The sequence below is a fragment of the Diabrotica virgifera genome, chromosome 5 (assembly GCF_917563875.1).
Source record: "Diabrotica virgifera virgifera chromosome 5, PGI_DIABVI_V3a".
Lineage (NCBI taxonomy): Eukaryota > Metazoa > Arthropoda > Insecta > Coleoptera > Chrysomelidae > Diabrotica > Diabrotica virgifera.
In genome coordinates this window covers 59,496,378-59,516,357 of record NC_065447.1, presented here as the reverse complement: position 1 = coordinate 59,516,357, position 19,980 = coordinate 59,496,378, and the positions used below count along the sequence as shown (strand labels likewise).

At 33.9% G+C, this 19,980-nt stretch overlaps 1 protein-coding gene across 3 annotated transcripts in view; it reads left to right on the top strand.

Moving 5' to 3' along the window:
- Nucleotides 1-9,220: 9,220 nt before the first annotated feature.
- Nucleotides 9,221-19,980, top strand: part of LOC114331029 (uncharacterized) — a 443,107-nt gene continuing 432,347 nt past the window's right edge. For all 3 annotated transcript variants that reach the window (XM_028280506.2, XM_028280498.2, XM_028280491.2), the window contains exon 1: nucleotides 9,221-9,642. In XM_028280506.2, coding sequence (XP_028136307.1) covers nucleotides 9,435-9,642 — 208 coding nt within the window. In that variant the 5' untranslated portion in view covers nucleotides 9,221-9,434. The remainder of the gene's footprint in view (nucleotides 9,643-19,980) is intronic.

Below are 19,980 nucleotides of genomic sequence, written 5' to 3'. Positions count from 1 at the left end.
CTCCATTGTGTGTTTGTGTTGGTCAGTGTTTTATAAACTTTCATTCTTCTTAACAATATGTTCGAATTGGACTTCATTAAGTTGGAGGGTCCGAGAAGTTAGCCACATTAGATTTTCATAGAACGATCATACTTATATCTGTAGCTAACTTCTCGGACCCTCCAATTTAATGTTGCCCGTTTTATTTATTATAAAGTGTTATTTTTAATTTTCCCAATAATAATCTAAATAGTAGTTGTAATTGTTTCAGTTTTATGCACTTAGTTGATATTATTTTAAAATTTATTTTATGTTATGTTACGTAACTGTAACATTATTTTTCTATTCTCATACTTAGACAAGGCGAAAACGGAAGGTTCGTTGGGAAAAATATTCCCATGAGTTTTTTTGCATAATTACATTCGTGAGACATCCCAGAATAAGGTTCAAGAAGTCGCCCACGTGAAAAGTGGGCCAAATTTTTTTTTAACAATTTTTTTAATCAAATTGCCAAAATCACTATTTTTGGCCCGGATAATTTTTTTGTAAGTTTTTTGGACCATTCTGGATAAGAAAGGTCTCTTATAATTTTTCTCTTAAGTTGATCGTTTTCGAGTTATAAGCAATTTAAAATTGAAAAAAACGAAAAATGGCGATTTTCAAGGCTTAATAACTCGGTTAAAAGTTATTATTATGAAAGTCAGAAAGTGAAAAATCAAAGTTTAATGCCCCCTACAAGATCCCGAAGAAATTTTTGTCATTATTTTATTACTAAGCTGTTATTTTTAAGTAATAATATTCAGCGCCATGCACGTGGTAGCCGACCATAAATGATGAGTGCGAGAGAGATGCCACTCCGGCAGTCCAATTGTGCATCTTACTTGCACTCACATTTACGGCCGCCTACCACGTGCATGGCGCTCAATATTATTACTTAAAAATAACAGCTTAGTAATAAAATAATGACAAAAATTTCTTTGGGATCTTGTAGAGGGGACATTAAACTTTGATTTAGTCACTTTCTGACTTTCATATTTCATAATAATAACTTTTAATCGAGTTATTAAGCCTTGAAAATCGCCATTTTTCGTTTTTTCAATTTTAAATTGCTTATAACTCGAAAACGATCAACTTTAGAGAAAAATTATAAAAAACCTTTTTTATCCAGAATGGTCCAAAAAACCTACAAAAAAATTGTCCGGGCCAAAAATATTGATTTTTGCAATTTGATTAAAAAAAATTGTTAAGAAAAATTTGGCTCACTTTTCACGTGGGCGGCTTCTTGAACCTTATTCTGGGATGTCTCACGAATGAAATTCTGCAAAAAAATCTCATGGGAATATTTTTCTCAACGAACCCGCCGTTTTCGACTTGTCTAACTATAATATATCAATTATGATGTCACTACCTTTATCTATTAAGATACAGATTTTTAACCAATAGAATCGCGATATGGCATTCGCGATAAAGGTGGTACACGCGCAGTGACCAATGGCGAGTCAAATAAATACGCTTTGACAGTTCTCAATATGTAAACAAACTGTCAAACTGACAAACTACTTAATTTGTTTGCGTTACAAAATTAATAAATTTGAATATATTTTTTGTTGTGAATGATCATAGAAAAAATAGTGTATCTGTATACAACTTGCATTTAATTATCATTATGAAGCTCTTACTCTACTCTACTCTACTCTACTCTTAACTCGCCGCATACGGCTCGTTTCGTATCCCTCATACTCGCTTCATAATGACCATCACTAAATGCTCGTTGCATAATATACTATAAATTAACAGAATTAATTTTTTTTACACCTAATAAATATAAGTTTATTTTTTATGATACTCTATAAAACAATTTTTTACTGACAATTCAGCAATCTACGTAACTATATTTCCGAGATGTATTTCTGTACCTCGGACATAACACATGTCCATTTTCATAACTTTATGAGAACATTTTTAGCAAAAGTTTTTAAAAGTGTTACGGTCACAGCTGTTTATTATATATTGAGACATGGAATTATTATATTCAACATTCTATCTATTGGTGTAAAATTTTTATAATTGAAGAAATGAACATCCTGTTGTATCCTTCCGAGTTCCGAGGTACAGATTTATGACGACTATTATTGGTTGTAATAAATCTAACCTTCCTCAACACTAGTACCCCATCGAAAGGCCGAAAGTAAACTTTTATTATTCAATGTGTAAATCTAGAAACCCTCAACAAATTTATTGCTTTATTATATATTTTTTTATTGAATGGGAGTAGGTAATATAATCAAACAAAATTTATAACTCAGATTTCTACAGCCTAAAATATACAGGGTAAATTTTTTCGTTATCAATTTTAATGTTCGAAAAAAATTTAATTTTTAGTGACCTTTCAATAGAACACTGGGCTATAATGGTTTAAGTGAAATTTATATCTTTTGAGAACAATAAATCGTGCAAATTAATAATTTATTAATTATCGACTTCATTTGCAGTCATGTCCCTAAATAAATTATTTTTTCGTTTCTAGGGACATGACTTCATATGCAGTCAACTCTTTTTTTACAAAAAAAAACATATTTTCAACTTTATTACATGTAAGTATTATAATATGAATGTTAAAATGTCTTAATCAAAAAGAAAATTTGATGACCCATAGAGTCACACAGTGACCCGTGTCCGCGAATGTGTTAAGAAATTTAATAAGTTAAGCTGCTGCATATGACACTCAAATATAGATTAAGATTCTATTAATACATAAGAATACTGTAATTTCTTAGTTATCGGTTAAGAAACTCTGCTATTGAATAATATGGTCTTTCAGATAAATAGGCTTTTGTCATTTTACGGATCTTGGGGAAAGATGTTGTAGATTTAAGTTGTAGAGAGAGATGGTTGTATAGTTTTTTTGCAGAATATAATATAGAATTCTTTACTAACTCACTGGACGGGATCGGTAAATAGATGTCAAAGGTAGAATTTCTGGTGGAATAGTCATGTCTAGGTCTTGCTGGAAAGACGTGTAGATGTTTACGAATTAAGCAAACAGTTTCTAAAATATATAAGGAAGGTAGTGTTAGAATCCTGTGATCTTTGAAGTAGCTTCTGCAATGTGTTGTTCTTCTGAGGCCAAACAGATATCTTATTGCCCTGTTTTGTAATTTAAAAATAACATCGGATTGGGCAGCTGTACCAGAACTCCAAAAAGGGAGACCATATCGAAGATGAGACTCGAACAAAGAAAAATATGTTATTTTGGAAGAGTCTAAATTCATTTCCTTCGAAACAGATCTTATTGCAAAGCAAGCTGAGGATAGTTTCTTGCTTAACACATCGATATAAAGGGCTAAACACATCGATATGAAGCTATCTAAAAAAATACCAGGTACTTTACAGAATCAACGATACTGATCTGGCTGTTATGAAGAGGTAAGGGTTGAAGAGCTCCTTTATAGGATAATGCTACTGTTTTGTCTACGTTAAAAGAGAGTAAATTAGAATCGGACCAGGATTTTATTGTGAGTAGATCAGAAGTTATAGTAGCATGAAGAGTTGCGATATTTGAGTTGCTCCAAGTGATACTGGTATCGTCAGCAAAAAGAAAAACTTTTCCATCGATTTTTAAACTAGTGATGTCATTAATAAAGATAAGGAAAAGTAGAAGACCCAATACTGAATCTTGTGGTACCCCACATACAACATTTTTGAGACTAGAGTCTGTATCATTTGCTCTAACCAGATGTTTCCTATTATCCAAGTAAGATTGAAACCAGTTCAAAGAAATACCTCGAGTTCCATAGAAATCTAGTTTTTTTATCAAAATGTCGTGATTTACACAATCAAAAGCTTTGGCATAATGCATAATCACAAAAAACAGTGGCAGTGTGCAGATTATTGTTTAATGCTTGATAAACCTCATGTAGTACATAAAACATGGCATCGGTGGTACACTTATTATTTAAAAAGCCGAACTGATTTTGTGATAAAATGTTGTTATCAACGAGAAAGGACATAAGTCGGGCTTTTATGAGTCTCTCAATAATTTTGGAGAGTACCGGTAGTAATGCAATAGGTCTATAATTGCAGGCATTAGATTTTTCACCACCCTTATGAAGAGGAATAATGATGGCCGTCTTTAGGCACTCTGGAAATTTACCTTTATCAAAAGAATCATTAATTAGAGAGATAAGGACACCCAACACATTGTCTGGGAGATTTGAGAAAATTTTTATGGATAGTCCATCGGTACTACAGGAAGATTTGCTTTTGATTCTATTGATTGTTTGGATCAGTTCAGATTTATCAACCGGTCTTATAAAGAATGAATTCGAGACCTTTCCTGAATTAGGGAGATAGGAAATGAGATCTTGTTGTGACATAATAGTTGATGTTATATTTTTACTCACATTAACAAAGTATTCATTTAGATTTTCTGGGTCTGGAAGGGAAAATGTTTGAGCTGTGTGAGTTTTATTTCGAAGATCGTTTATTATGGACCAAGTTTCTTTTGCAACACTTTTAGAGCTTCTGAGACGATTTTGAGAGTACAATTTTTTGGCTGATTTTATAAGTTTTAAATATATTGCCCTGTACTTGGTGATATATTCAGTAACAGAGACGTTGGTAGTAAATTTCTTGATGTACATGTACAGTAGTGAACGCATATTTTTGGCTGATATGCGGACACCTTTGGTAGTCCAGAGGAAATGCTTTATTTAAGATACAGACAAGCTTATTCAAAAAATCACTGAAATTATAATCGACGTCCATAGAAGGAAAGTGCCACTCAGAGGTTAAGCATACATTTTGGAATTTACGAAAGTTCCGAGCGAAAAAAATTCTGCCTAAACGTCGAGTTTTCGAGGAGGGCTTGCTGAAGATGTTAAACTTCGTCTAAACCGCTTCATGATCAGATAGTCCCGCATTAACAGTTGTAGCGCAGACATCACGGGGTGAGAAATCTGAGACAATATATGTAATCAATTATGGTAGATGAAGTTTTTGTAATCCTTGTAGGAGAATCAATGTGCATTGTTAGACCATACGATTCAAATATGTTGACCAGGGATATTTGTGTAGCACAAGCAGCAGCATAATTAATGTTGAAGTCCCCGCATAAAATTTTTCTGCTTTTATGGGGCAGGTCATCTAACAAATTAAGCAGGTTCTAAAAAAATAGTTCCACGGAAGAGTCAGGTGATCTATCAATGCAAATAATATAAAGATTAAGGTTCTTACTGTAAACTAAGGAAAACTCAAAGAATACTTCACTTAATAGAAAGTTATATTTTGTTACCAGAGAAAAATCATTATTTGTAGAAAGAATTAGGGTGCCTCCATGAGCTGAACTTGGACGATCATACCTAGCAATAGTGGAATATTTTTCTACAAAAAAAAAGGCTCGTTGACTTCAAGCCAGTGCTCAGTAACCGCAACTATCGGTGGAAACCCTAATTCCTCTAGAGATAGAAATAATTCATCGGTTTTATATCTTATAGAACGAATATTAATCAGAACCATGCTAAAGTTGTTATCACTAAAATAATTTGAGGATTCTAGTCCCTCAGAATACGTCGTGATGTTTAAAAATTTCGTCTTGGAGAGGCAGCGGAATAGTAGTTTCGGTGGCATTCCCGCATTCTCTTGATTTTTGCAGGTGAATAATTCTTTCCGAAGTGAGAAAAGACCTAAGTGAGAAAATCTTATTAGAGTATTCATCTTTTAGTAGATAAGCAAAGGTTTAAAATGGCAGTTTTTGAATTTTAGTACGATTATTTGTTGCTTCTTAAATTGAAAAATAAGACTAAACTCTCATGTTCTCAAAAATCTGATTATTTTTTATGTTATATTCCCTATACCTACCTAAATGCAATAATTTCGGAGTTAACCAAAAAATTTAGTTAAAAAAAAATTTACCAAATTGTAAAAATCAATTTTTTTGGCCCAGGTAGACATATGTTAGGTTCTTTGGATCATTGGGAACAAAAGAGGCCATTTCTAAATTTCCTCTAAAGTTACTCGTTTTTGAGTTATAAACAATTTAAAAAATTGAATTTGAAAAATTTGAGATTGAAAAAAAAAACTAAAAATGATGATTTTCAAGGTTCAAAAGCAAAAGAAAAAAATCTAATCTTTAAAATTTCGAAGTCCCTAAATTCAAGCTTAAACCTTCTTCTATCAGCTCCCCATAAGAATTTTTGGCACGTTTTTTTTTTCTAAAACATTGTTTTTTAACTGTTAATGAAGCGCATATGAGAGGACGGGCGATCAACAACTAAAAAACAATTTTTTAAAATAAAATAAACCCAAATTACTTACCGGTAACTTATAAAATAAGGTTTGACTTGAATTTAGACACTTCGCAGTTTCAAAAATAATATTTTTATTCGTTTTTGTAAACCTTGAACTCGTCATTTTTTGATTTTTTTTTTTCAGTTTTAAATTGTTTAAAACTCGGAAACGATTAACTTTAAGAAAAATTACAAAAGACCTTTTTTGCTCACAATGATCCAAAGAACCTAAAATGATTTTGATTGAGTTTTATAATTTGTTTAAATTTTTTTTTGAAATAAATGTAGCAATAACTCCGAAATTATGGCACTTAGGTATAGGGAATATGACATGAAAAATAATCAGTATTTCTTAAGGACTTCAAAACGCAAAAAATATACAGAGTTTTCCATTTGAAATAAGAAAGTTCATTAGATTTCCAGAAAAACGGAAGATCTGACAACAATTTAAATACCACGATAATATCGGCCCATTATAGTGCAGTCACTGAAGGTGAATATGAGCTATTACCTCCGATTTCGTTGAACCTCCATCGATTGGCACGAAAATTGGTGAGTGGTTAGAGAATATCTCAAGGAACAAAGGTGACATGGTGCCAACTTGCGCTTTTACCCTGGGGGTGGATGCCACCCCTCCTCGTGGGTGAAAATTATTTTATAAAAAATAACTCCACAATTCGATAGAGCGACAAATTATAAGCAAAATTTGTTATATAAAGTGATTAAAATAAATCAAAACTTTTTGAGTTATTAAAGATCAAAGATTTTAATTTTTCGTGAGAAAAATGCATGTTTTTAACCGATTTTTCATAAATAACTCAAAAACTATAAGTTTTTACAAAAAAGTTATTATTGTCAAAATTGAGACTAATAAAAAATCAAATAAATTCCTTACTAGAAAAACCTTTCAATGTTAAACTGAAAGTGAGTTATAGGTAATTGAATGTATATTTCTTTCGTCGAGTACCCAAATCTAAGTATTCAAGCTTAAATACCGGGAAAATGATGCATTTTATATCATAAACTTATTAAACATTTCTCAAAGCTCATTAAAATATCTATCAAATAAGTGCTCGAACAAGTTGATAGCATTAAAGTTTATGCAACAAAAATGTTTCAAAATGTATCTTTTAAAAAATTTTCTAAAAAATGTTATTGTTTTTTTGTAAATAACTCCGTTAAATTTTAAAGTAGCAAGTTCATCTAATAACTGGTTAAAATTTTATTCCAAGAGCTATTAAAAAACGTCAAAATAGTCATTTATACCTCTTACTTTTTTAAAAATAAAAGGTTAAATGGCCCCGGTTACATGGTTCTCGCAGCAAAATTAAAATTTTAAACGTTTCTATCTCGCTTATTTTTTACTCTACGAAAATAGTAAAATGAGTACAGTATTTGTTACAGAAAAAACTAAAATTTAGTTATTTATCATTTTTTACGTATATTGAGTATTTTTGGAGTTATTATCAAAAGAAAATGAAAAGTACGATAATTCTAAAAATTCTGATTTTTTTTTAATTATACCTTTTTTTCAAAAATATCCATTCTAAACCGGCCAAATTTGTTGAAATAATTAACTATGATAACATAAAGAAATTCTTGTGAGGATTACTACAAATTTTAAGTTTTGCGGAAATGGCGTATGTTTAGTTTTTAACTTTTTCCTAAAAAAATCGAAAGGGTTCTCTTATTTTCATCATAACTTGCTTAATTTTGATGCTATTAACTTCTACTGAAGCTCATTTGATACATAAGCGTAACCAGGATGATCCTAAGGGGGGGGTTACAACTACTTGAAAGGGGGGGGTTACAACTACTGGAAGGTCTCTGACGGGTATGGTGTTAAGCGTATAGAGCTCAAAGTAGATCCCAATGGGGGGGGGGGTTATAACCCCCAAAACCCCCCCCTGGTTACGCCTATGATTTGATAGGTATTCCGAAGTACTTTGACAAGTGCTTAACAAGTATATTCTATAAAATGCATCGTTTTCCCGTTATGTAAGCTTGAATACTTAGATTTGAGTACTCGTCGAAAAAAATATACATTCAATTACCCATAACTCACTTTAAAATAACATTAGTTTAGTTCTTTAAGCAGGGAGTGTATTAAATTTTTTATTATCTTTAATTTTGGTAATAATAGGTTTTTTACAAAAGCTTATAGTTTTTGAGTAATACGTGAAAAATCGCTTTAGAACATGCATTTTTTAAAGAAAAAATAAAATTTTTGATATTTAATAACTCAAAAAGTATTGATTTATGTTAATAACTTTATATAACAAATTTTGCTTAGAAGTTGCCCCTCTATCGATTTCTGGTATTATTTTTAATAAAAAAATTTCACCCCGAGAAGGGGTGGCAACCACCCCCAGGGTAAAAGCGCAAGTTAACATCATGTCACCTTTGTTCCTTGAAGTATCTTCTAACTACTTACCAATTTTCATGAAAATCGATGAAGGTTCAACGAAATCGGAGTTGAAACCTTCAGTGACTCCACTATTAGAAGACTCTTACTCACCAAAATCTATAAAAATCTTTCCTAGCAGTTTCCGAGATAACTGAGGCTTTGCAGGGTCGTTTAAACACAGCGATAAATCAAACAACTTATCAAGGTGAATCGAGTTGTTGCAACTTATCATTGTGTGTAAACGGTGCATCGTACAACTTATCAAAGTTGGAGTTGGGTTGAAGGTGGTATCGCATTGAATCGCAGCGTCTAAACAGCGTTTCAACTTGTCATCACAACTAGTTGCTGTGACTTATCGTTGTGTTTAAACGACGACGCGACGCTTAAAACTCACTCTGTATGCTTTGACATTTGTGTTAAAGTGGTTGCGGCTATAGTGGCGTAGTAGAAGGAGCTTTCAAATTGTGACGTCACATTCCTGCTGTGCTCATTCGAGTCGTACGTTCGGCTTGGTTCGCCGCATTAATCGATTACTCCTCCTGCTGAGGTAGTGACAATGTGAGACACAAAATAGCCGAGCAGACGGTAGAAAAATTGGTTAGTTTTATCAGTCTCGCGAAAGGAAGTGCGCGTACAGAATCAGTTGTGTTTAAATTAATCCAAGCCCGGTCGCGTGGTGTTTACATTAAACGTTTACATTAAAAAACAATATTTACATAATAGAACTGTAGAATCGTATTAGTGCCATATAAAATGAGAAAATGACATCGACCACTACAACTATTAGAAAATCTTATGGAAATAGACGTTTGTATGCGTTTCCCGAGGATTATCCTTTTAGATTTCAAAAACAAAAAAGTGTCGGTGTGCCCAAAAAGAACGAAGATGTGGCCAAGCTGATAAAGTACATTGACGACAACATCGTTGGAAAGAATAACGCGTTTTTGGGACCTTTTGGTAGGAGAAAAGGTAATTATACATTTTGTCTAATTCATTTAACAAAATTTAGCTACATATTTCATAATACACATACAGCATATCCTTGTTTAACATAGAGCCAAACTAAAAAATATTTTCATCTCTGAATTGAAAATTTATGTAATTTTTTATTGCATCTATTAATATTACATAAGAAATGTTATTAAAAATCGTATAAAGTTTTGATGTATCAATGCTATTATCTTTATTATATTGAATTTTGTATCCTACCATTCTAACCTCAATAATGTGGAGTATTAATAGACAACGAAAGTTTCGATTATTTTAAACTGAAGATGCCTCCTAACGTTTAGGTTGTTTAGATATGGGGTCTATGTAAAATTCAAGTCCCTTAGTAGTTTTCGAAGTATAACTAAGTAACTCTAAGTACTACGGACATCATGAAAATTAAAGAAATTTCCTGCACATCGACCTACATTTTTTTGTTACATATTCTATAAAAAGTCTTGCAATACATATTGTTCAATAATTTCTACATTGCTTCTTAAATTTTGAAGTATGTATTTCCTGTTTCGTTCTTTCAGTTTTTTGTGTTTCCATGATAATTTTTGGTATTCTTGATTACATTTTTACCCTGTCATTTCACCCAGTACCAGCGCTAGGGTATAAGGCGCCCGCCTGCAAAACTAGCATAGGCGCCCTTCGGTCTCTTTTAAATTAGTATTTTGTATAGCACCAGCAGAAAAAAGCTCAATTTGGCGCCCGCCTGCAGTGCATCACTTGCAGGCCCGTTATCGCCGGCCCTGATTTCACCTCTGCCTTTCAATATCTGTTGTTGTTATTGATCTCTGTAAGTCTATAAAACTTGTAAGACCTCCTAATTATTGCATGGTTTTGATAAAGCGATATTCTACTGATTACATACATTGGAACTCAGTGACGCACCCAGAATTTTCCTGTGAGGGGGGGGGGGTTGGCTTGGGCATCGAAATTTTTTTGTTTGTGAAAGACAAATATTTACATTTTCCTACTATGCTTTATATGCCCTGGGAGGGGTTTTAACCCCCCAAACCCCTCCCCCCTGGATGCGTCACTGTTGGAACTCTGGAATATACTCTCTCTCGATTGAATACTCGCCTTTTTTAATCTCATTTGATTTTTTCTAAGTTAACTATTCTAACTACAGTTTTCAGATTTGTTTCAGATGCGTTTCTAAATCTCTGTCATCTCCAAACTCAACTGATTATTTATCTTGATAATTTGTTTTATTGGTGTTACTTGTCACTTGAATACCTTGAATACTTTTCGTGGTAGTTCCATGTCATGTATTTTAAAAAAAAGTTTTTTAGCATTGATTGCCTGACCATCGTGACCATCGTGTTTGATGTCATTCGATAGATTTTCCAAAAATATTGAATACGTTTATTTTTCAGTTTTTCGATCTGATCTGATGTTCATTTCGCAAAATATTGCGGGGTTCGTATTTAAAATTTTAAATTTACCCCCCACCCCTCTCCGTGGGAGGTCACGTTTGGTATTATTTGATAGATTTTTGAAAAATATTGAACACGTATTTTTTAGTTTTTCGATCTGACGTTCATTTCGCGAAATATTCGCATTTTTTTGTGAAACTTTGTGACTCACCCATTTCCTTACGCCCCACTCAAATCGTCAGATTTTTGAAATATACACTGTTTTGCACGTACTTAACTTTTACCTTATTTTAATCTGATGATTCCGAGTTTTTCTAAGGATAGATTTTTTCGGACCCCCCTTAACGAACTCCCAGTATTAAGAGCCAATATAAGGTAGAGCTACACTTACAGGGTACAAGGTTTCTCCCTATGTGATAATCTGACGCGCTCGAGTAACTGTAAAAATCCCCGCTTGGTCTCCCCTACCGTAACCTCTATTTTCACTTAACTAGCTCCTATTTTGATGATATTTAAATTTCCTGTCCTATTTTTAAAACAAGCCATGCACTAAAAGCAAACCAATTGCCAAATTGATTGAATCTTAAATAATACACTTCTAGGTCTGGATCCCGCGTATGAAAAAAAGTTGATTAATAGCAAGCTGAAAATTTGTTAATAGCTTAAGGGAGTCTAGTCGGATAAACTTTGATATATGGGAACACTGGAACAGGGGCAGTTTTAATTGTGGAACAGGTTAAAAATTTGGAACGATCAGACCACGAAAACGGCACATTTATTTTGTCCGACAGAACAGACTTATACTCTCCGAACAGAGATTAAACTCTCATGCAGAAATCAGACTGCTACTTATCACCTGTCATAATTCCTGTCATTTGACATATTCTACATGTTCCACTCATTAAAACGCCCATTTGGTGATAAATAGCAGTCTGATTTTTGCATGAGAGTTTAACCTCTCTTCGGAGAGTTTAATGCCCGTATTTATAGACGAATCTCAAGACTTCGTCGGGTCTCAAGACTGACCTTGAATAAAAGTTGTATTTAGTTTACACACAAATTTTATTCAAGGTCGGTCTCGAGACCCGACGAGGTCTTGAGACTCGACTATAAATATGGGCCTAAGTCTGTTCTGTCGGACAAAATACATGTGCCCTTTTCGTGGTCTGACCGTTCCAAATTTTTATCCTGTTCCACAATTAAAACTGCCCCTGTTTCAGTGTTCCCATATATCAAAGTTTATCCGACTAGACACCCTTAAGCTATTAACAAATTTTCAGCTTGCTATTAATCAACTTTTTTTTCATACGCGGGATCCAGACCTATTCTGGTTTTGATAAAAATATGCACCAAATGTTGCCTATTAAAAAAATTCCGGTGACATGTTTGTCATAAGCAAATAAAATTCTATTACACAAAGCAATTTATTTAAATGACTGGATCTAGTTGCTTCGTACGTAAACAAGGAAGTAGGCGAATAAATTTGCTTTAGGATCGATAGTTGTTATTTTAACTGGTAGCAATTTGACCTTGATATATGTATCTTCGTAAAACTGTAAAAATGTAACCACTTGCAAGGTTTCATTATTAAATTTATTGGAATAGAAGTATTCTTGAACCTTTCATTATCAAAATTAATCATACACGTAGCATGTCGAAGTTTTTGGGGGGTTACGACCCTCTCAGAAGGAGGAAACCATAAATTGTCTGTGACCTCTGCTATAAAATTCAATACCATTCTGGGTGGAATATGAGACATTTTACATTTTTAAAATTTTCCTATAAAATGTTTCGTTAGTATGTAATAGAGTTTAGCCGGTTAAGATAGTGAAAAATGTCCCCAGCGATAATCCAAAAATAAGAATACCAGAATACCATTGTTTTACATAAAAAGTATTCAACCAAAAAAATTTCACTGTCTTAACCGGCTAGACCCTTTGTCGAAATGTTTGAAATAACATGATTTTACATCCAAGCGAATATGTATTTAGAACAATTTATTCCTCAAGACAAAGAATACTTAATTGTTAACGAAATGTAACATAATATTCTAGAATATACTTCATCATCTTCTATCTACGGCTAAGTAAAAAGTGTTTTCTCGCTTTCCTCTAAACTTTTATCAAAAGCACATACTAGGTTTTGAATTTGGACGGCCGATTTGCCTTTAACCGTTTCCTGTATTGATTGTTTAAAAAAGTCACTATAAAGGGCCCCTTAACGCGAAGTGTATCACCAATGACCATGTTCAAACTTTTTTGTACAGTCATCAATAGTGTTTTCAATAAGGTTAGGAAATTGAGTATATGATTGTATGAACGAAATATGTATGTAGGAAATTGTAAGATATAAAGGGCCTAGCCGGGTAAGATGATGAAAAATGCTCCCAACTCGATTCGAATTCCATATAGGTCAACGTTTAGCATATATAGTGAAACTCATTTTCTGAAATTTTTAGCCCCCTAGGTGATCATGTGTCCCACCTAGAGCCTAATTAGGGTTTTTATGTTTTTATTTTTTATCTCAGCCGCATCGAGAACTAGCGAAAAACTTTAAATAAAAAAGTTGTAAACTTTAAAAAGTTGCCAAAATCTTTTTTAATTTTGGCGGGAAATTTAAATTTTAGAACGATTTTAAAATTTTAAATGAGTATAAAAAAATAACTAAGACATTCGTTATCACGAAAAAAATATATAACGTGTATTTTTGCATAATGTTTCACCCTGAATTTTTTCAAATGTTTTAAAACTGGTGAAACGCACCTTTAAAAAGAAAAACCCGCATTTTTCGGTTTTTTTTTCGTTTTTTGATACAATTTTATACATATTTTTCAAAAAAGGTAACACCGTCACTAGAATAGGTAAAAAACTGAAAAATAATTGGGGTTGGGGGCAGTTTTCATCATCTTACCCGGCTAAGCCCTTTAATTTTAGTTTTTAGCCTAATTTATTCAATATAAAAAACAGTGCTTCTTATTTTTTTATGTGAAAACTCCGAAGGTTGCAAAATCTCATTATGTAATTGCCATTGCCAAGCCTCTGTGACTCTTTTAATTCGTCAAAATTCGTTGATTAATATGTCTGACAGCCCAGTACTCATTTATATTAATGATGGATTACATAGCTTACTTTAAATAATGCAAATAAAAAAGTTGTGCGTCGCTGTGGATTTTCAACCAACCAATTAGACAAGGCGAAAACGGCGGGTTCTTTGGAGAAAATACACTTGAGATTTTTTTGCATATTCACATTCGTGAGACATTCCAGAATAAGATTCAAGAAGTCGCCCAGGCGAAAAGCTGTCCAAATTTTTTTTAACAATTTTTTTAATCAAATTGCAAAAACTAATATTTTTTGACCGGACAATTTTTTTTTGGGTTTTTTGGACCATTCTGGACAAAAAAGGTCTCTTATAATTTTTCTCTTAAGTTGATAGTTTTCGAGGTAAAATCATTTTAAAATTGAAAAAAAAAACGAAAAAAATGGCGATTTTCAAGGCTTAATAACTCGGTTAAAAGTTATTACTATGCTAACAAGATGCTGAAGAAATTTTTGTCATTATTTGATTACTAAGCTGGTATTTTTAAATAGAAATAATGAGCGCCATGCACGTATTAGGCGGCCGTCCATGATGAGTGCGAAAGAGATGCCATTCAGGCAGTCCAATGGTGAATCTCACTCGCACTCACATTTACAGCCGCATCAATACGATCTTACCGCTCATTATTAATAAATAAAAATAACAGCTTAGTAATAAATTAATGACACAAATTTCTTCAGGATCGTGAAGGGGGGGGGGGGCTTTAAATTTGATTTAGTCACTACTTACATAATAATAATCTTTAACCGAGTTATTAAGTCTTAAAAATTGCCATTTTCGCGTTTTTCAAATTTTAAATTGCTTATAACTCGAACACGATCAACTTAGAGAAAAATTACAAGAGACCTTTTCTGTCCAGACTGGTCCGATAAATCTAAAAAAAATGAAAATATTGATTTTTGCAATGTAATTAAAAAAAATTGTTAAAAAAAGACCACTTTTCGTGTGGGCGACTTCTTGAACCTTATTCTGGGGTGTCTCTCGAATGTAGTTATGCAAAAAAATCTCATGTGAATATTTCTTCCAACGGACCCGCCGTTTGCACCTTGTCTAAATGTCGATTGGTTATATTGGTTTAGAACTCCTAAATAGAAATCAAATTTTGATAGATTTTGATGGATTACGTCGACACTTGTTGATTATAAAAACAGGTGAATTCAAACTTTTACTCAATGGTACCTATAACTAAAATCTTATGTATATTTTAATCATCAGTTCTAAAACGTTCTATCTCTTCCATTAGCTACATAAGTTACATCCGTTGTATGCACTGCCACGATGAAGACTTGAAAGAAGGATTTGTCAGTACGTACAAAAAAAAGTAACTACTTATTGTTCTAGTATTTTTTTATCAGATGACCTTGTAAAATAAACTTTTTTGTTTCATTTTCTACCTCGTTTTTAGACCAGAGCATTTAGAACAAAAAAAAACACCGGAATAAATCGATTTTTAAATGTTTTTCGTTACAAGATGACCTTGCAAAAGAAACTTTTTTTATTTCATTTTCTACCTTGTTATTAGACCAAAAAAGCATTTAGAACAAAAAACACCGGAATAAATCGATTTTTAAATACATCTATCGAGTTGCAACTTTTTGGATTGTGTTCGGGATGAAGAAGTGCATGTAATGTTTGGAGCAATATCGAATTTTACGAAAACTTGTCAAAATCAATATATAAAGAGCCAGATTTTGTTACTTGTGGGTTTTCCGGATATGAATCCATAATATTATATGAAACATTATTTGGTTAAAACATCTCATTTTTGTTGGAAAAAAATATTAATTTGTCTGGACTAAATTATAGTTCTGCTTATCTTAGAAGGGATATGTTTACTATCAACATTCACACAATGTTGCCAAACTGAATTTTGTTATATTCGGTGTAAATTTTCCAACCATTCCCGCGCCGACTATACTTAGGAGTAAAACCATTTTATTCGGTTTAAAATAACTTTCAGACATCTGGGATTTTAAAGCACCCTATGTAACGCACAGCCGGCACAGCTGAATGTGGCTGAAGTTTTATGTTTGTGCATCACAGTGTGGCCATTCTGTTTTCTATATATTTCTTTCATAATTTCAATCAATGTTAAATGTACCTACAAGAATAATAGAATAATAACATTTACTTCTTCGTCATTATACTAGGTATAATGACAAATGAGGTGTCAAATTAAAGCTTATAATCCAAGGATAGTACTAAAGGTAAGAAATTAGACCTAGGTTGTCTGTCCGTCTGTCTGTCTAACCGCGAATATAACTTCTCCGTTACTATACCAGGTAGAATGACAAATGAGGTGTCAAATGAAAGCTTATAATCCAAGGATGGTACTGAAGGTGAGAAATTTGACATAGGTTGTCTGTCCGCCTGTCCGTCCGACCGCGAATATAACTCCTTCGTCACTATACCAGGTAGAATGACAAATAAGGTGTCAAATGAAAGCTTATAATACAAGGATGGTACGAAAGGTGAGAAATTTGACATAGGCTGTCTGTCCGCCCGTCCGTCCAACCACGAATATAACTCATCCGTTACTATAGCAGGTAGAATGACAAATGAGGTGTCAAATGACAGCTTATAATACAAGGATCGTACTAAAGGTGAGAAATTTGACATAGGCTGTCTGTCCGCCCGTCCGTCCAACCACGAATATAACTCATCCGTCACTATAGCAGGTAGAATGACAAATGAGGTGTCAAATGACAGCTTATAATACAAGGATCGTACTAAAGGTGAGAAATTTGACATTGGTTGTCTGTCCGCCTGTCCGTCCGACCGCGAATATAACTCCTTCGTCACTATACCAGGTAGAATGACAAATAAGGTGTCAAATGAAAGATTATAATACAAGGATAGTACGAAAGGTGAGAAATTTACATAGGCTGTCTGTCCGCCCGTCCGTCCAACCACGAATATAACTCATCCGTCACTATAGCAGGTAGAATGACAAATGAGGTGTCAACTGAAAGTTTATAATCCAAGGATAGTAGTAAAGCTAAGAAATTAGACCTAAGTTGTCTGTCCGTCTGTCTGTCTGTCCGCGAATATAACTCCTCCGTCACTATACCAGGTCGGACGGACAGGCGGACAGACAGCCTATGTCAAACTTCTCATCTTTAGTACCATCCTTGGATTATAAGCTTTTATTTGACACCTCATTTTTCATTCTATCTGGTACAGTGACGAAGGAATAATATACGCGGTCGGACAGACAGACGGACAGACAGCCTAGGTTAAATTTCTCACCTTTAGTACCATCCTTGGATAAGCTTTCATTTGACACCTCATTTGTCATTCTACCTGGTATAATGACGGAGGAGTTGAGTTTGCAAACAGACAGACAAGACGGACGGACGGACAGACGGACGTGGACAATTCAATGTTTTCACATTTTTTCAAAATTGGTGAAAACAACAACATAATAAACTTTACTTAATTGGTGTTTCAAAACTACTTACTTTTAACACATTAGGTACAAAATATTACAAGGTTTCTAGCAAGTTAAACGTCACAATGATTTAAAATAATCAAGTAAAAACCTATATATACATAACATATTAGAACATACCTAAAATACACAAAAATGATACATTTCACACATAAATATAATATCACAAAAAATTGTAACGTGATAGTATGAAAAAATAGAGGATACGGCAATGGTGTTACATGTGACGGTCGGACCGGGTCGGATTCATTGCCAATATCTACACAGACATATTAGGGTGCTTTAATATCCAAGATGTCCTAACTTTCTTAACCTTTATTACCAATTTTTTACTTTGATTTTATAATATCACCTATCGGCTAACCATTTTACAAATAAAACACCGATGTATAATTATTATGTTAGTAACAAAATTTCAAGTTCGTTATACTTTCGTGATAGACTGTCTCAACATGTGCGTCTTTACTACATCCATTTAGTGACTGTAATAATGAATTTGACATTATTACGAACGTTGATGAAAGATAAAGCGCCCGACAGTCTGGTGTTTTTGCGTTACGCAAAACTATTCTAGGAATAATAATTAACGAATTAATTGGATCATTAATGGCCTGATATTGGGGGAAACGACCTCTTTACAGGAAGCCAAATTTGAAACATGTATGCTATGCATAATAAATATAATAAGTCAATACAAAAGCAACTATAAAATTGTAGTGAACATTATTTTCATCTTTCGTTCGTGATAAAAGTCTTTTAGTCTAAGAGCTGGGAGCGGATTTTGTGCGTGATAAGTAATATGGAAAAACTATACGGGGATATGTTGAATTAGTTGTGTACATGACTTTCACCAACAGCCGGAAACCAGAGTTGGGGCCGAGGGTAGTTATAAGGGGTCAAAGTCGCGGATTTTATTATTTTTTTTATGACGCTCATGATCGAGATAGTGCACCAAAATTTGGGAATAAGTAGTTCATGACGTACCTAAGTAAAATCTCTAGGGGCTCAACGCTGCGTGGCCGACAAAGGGGCGGGGGTAGGGGTGAATATAAAAAATATAAGGGATTTTTTGCGACGTTCGTGATTGAGTTAGTACACCAAAATTTGGGTATAAGTAGACCATGACATAAATAATTAAAATCCCCAGAGCCGGAAACCAGAGTCGGGAAGGAAGGTAGTTATAAGGGGTCAAAGTTCCGTTTTTTATTTTTTTTTTGTGACGCTCATGATCGAGATAGCTCGCCAAAATTTGGGAATAAGTAGGTCATGACGTAACTAAGTAAAATCTCCAGGAGTGGAACGCTGCGTGGTCGACAAAGGGGTGGGGCAAGGGTGAATATAAAAAAATGTAAGGGGTTTTTTGCGACGTTCGTGATTGAGATAGTGCACCAAAATTTGGTAATTCGTAGACCATGACATAACTAAGTAATATCCCCAGAGGTGGAAACCAGAGTGGCGGACGAGGGTAGTTATAAGGGGTAAAAGTCGCAGTTTTTATTATTTTTTTTTTGTGGCGCTCATGATGGAGATAGTGCACCAAAATTTGGGAGTAAGTAGGTTATGACGTAACTAAGTAAAATCTTCAGGGGCGGGACGCTGCTTGGGGTACAAAGGGGTGGTAGGCAGGGGTAAGTATAAAAATATATGGGGTTTTTTTTGCCGTTCGTGATCGAGATAGTGCACCAAAATTTGGGGAGTAAGTAGATGATGACATTACTAAGTAAAATCTCCAGGGGCGGAACACTGCGTGGGGGACAAATGTTGTGCCGGGTCACAAAAAAAATAATACACCCTGCGAGTTTGACCCCTTAAAACTACCCTCATCCCCAACTCTGATTTCCGGCTCTGGGGCTTATACTTAGCTAAGTCATGGTCTACTTATTCCCAAATTTTGGTGCACTATCTCAATCTAGCACGTCGCAAAAAACCCCTTATATTTTTTATATTCACACCTACCCCCACCCCTTTATCGGCCACGCAGCGTTCCACCCCTGGAGATTGTACTTAGTTACCTCATGACCTACTTATTCCCAAATTTTGGTGCACTATCTCGATCATGAGCGTCACAAAAATAATAATAAAAACGGCGATTTTGACCCCTTATAACTACCCTCATGCCCAACTCTGAGCATTTTACTTAGCTATGTCATGTTCTACTTATTCCGAAATTTTGGTGTACTCCCTCAATCACGAACGTCGCAAAAAAATTTCTTATATTTTTTCTATTCACCCCTGCCCCACCCCTTTGTCGGTCACGCAGCGTGCCACCCCTGGAGATTTTACTTAGTTACGTCATGCCCTACTTATTCCCAAATTTTGGTGCACTCTCTCGATCATGAGCGTCACAAAAAAAATAATAAAAACGACGACTTTGACCCCTTATAA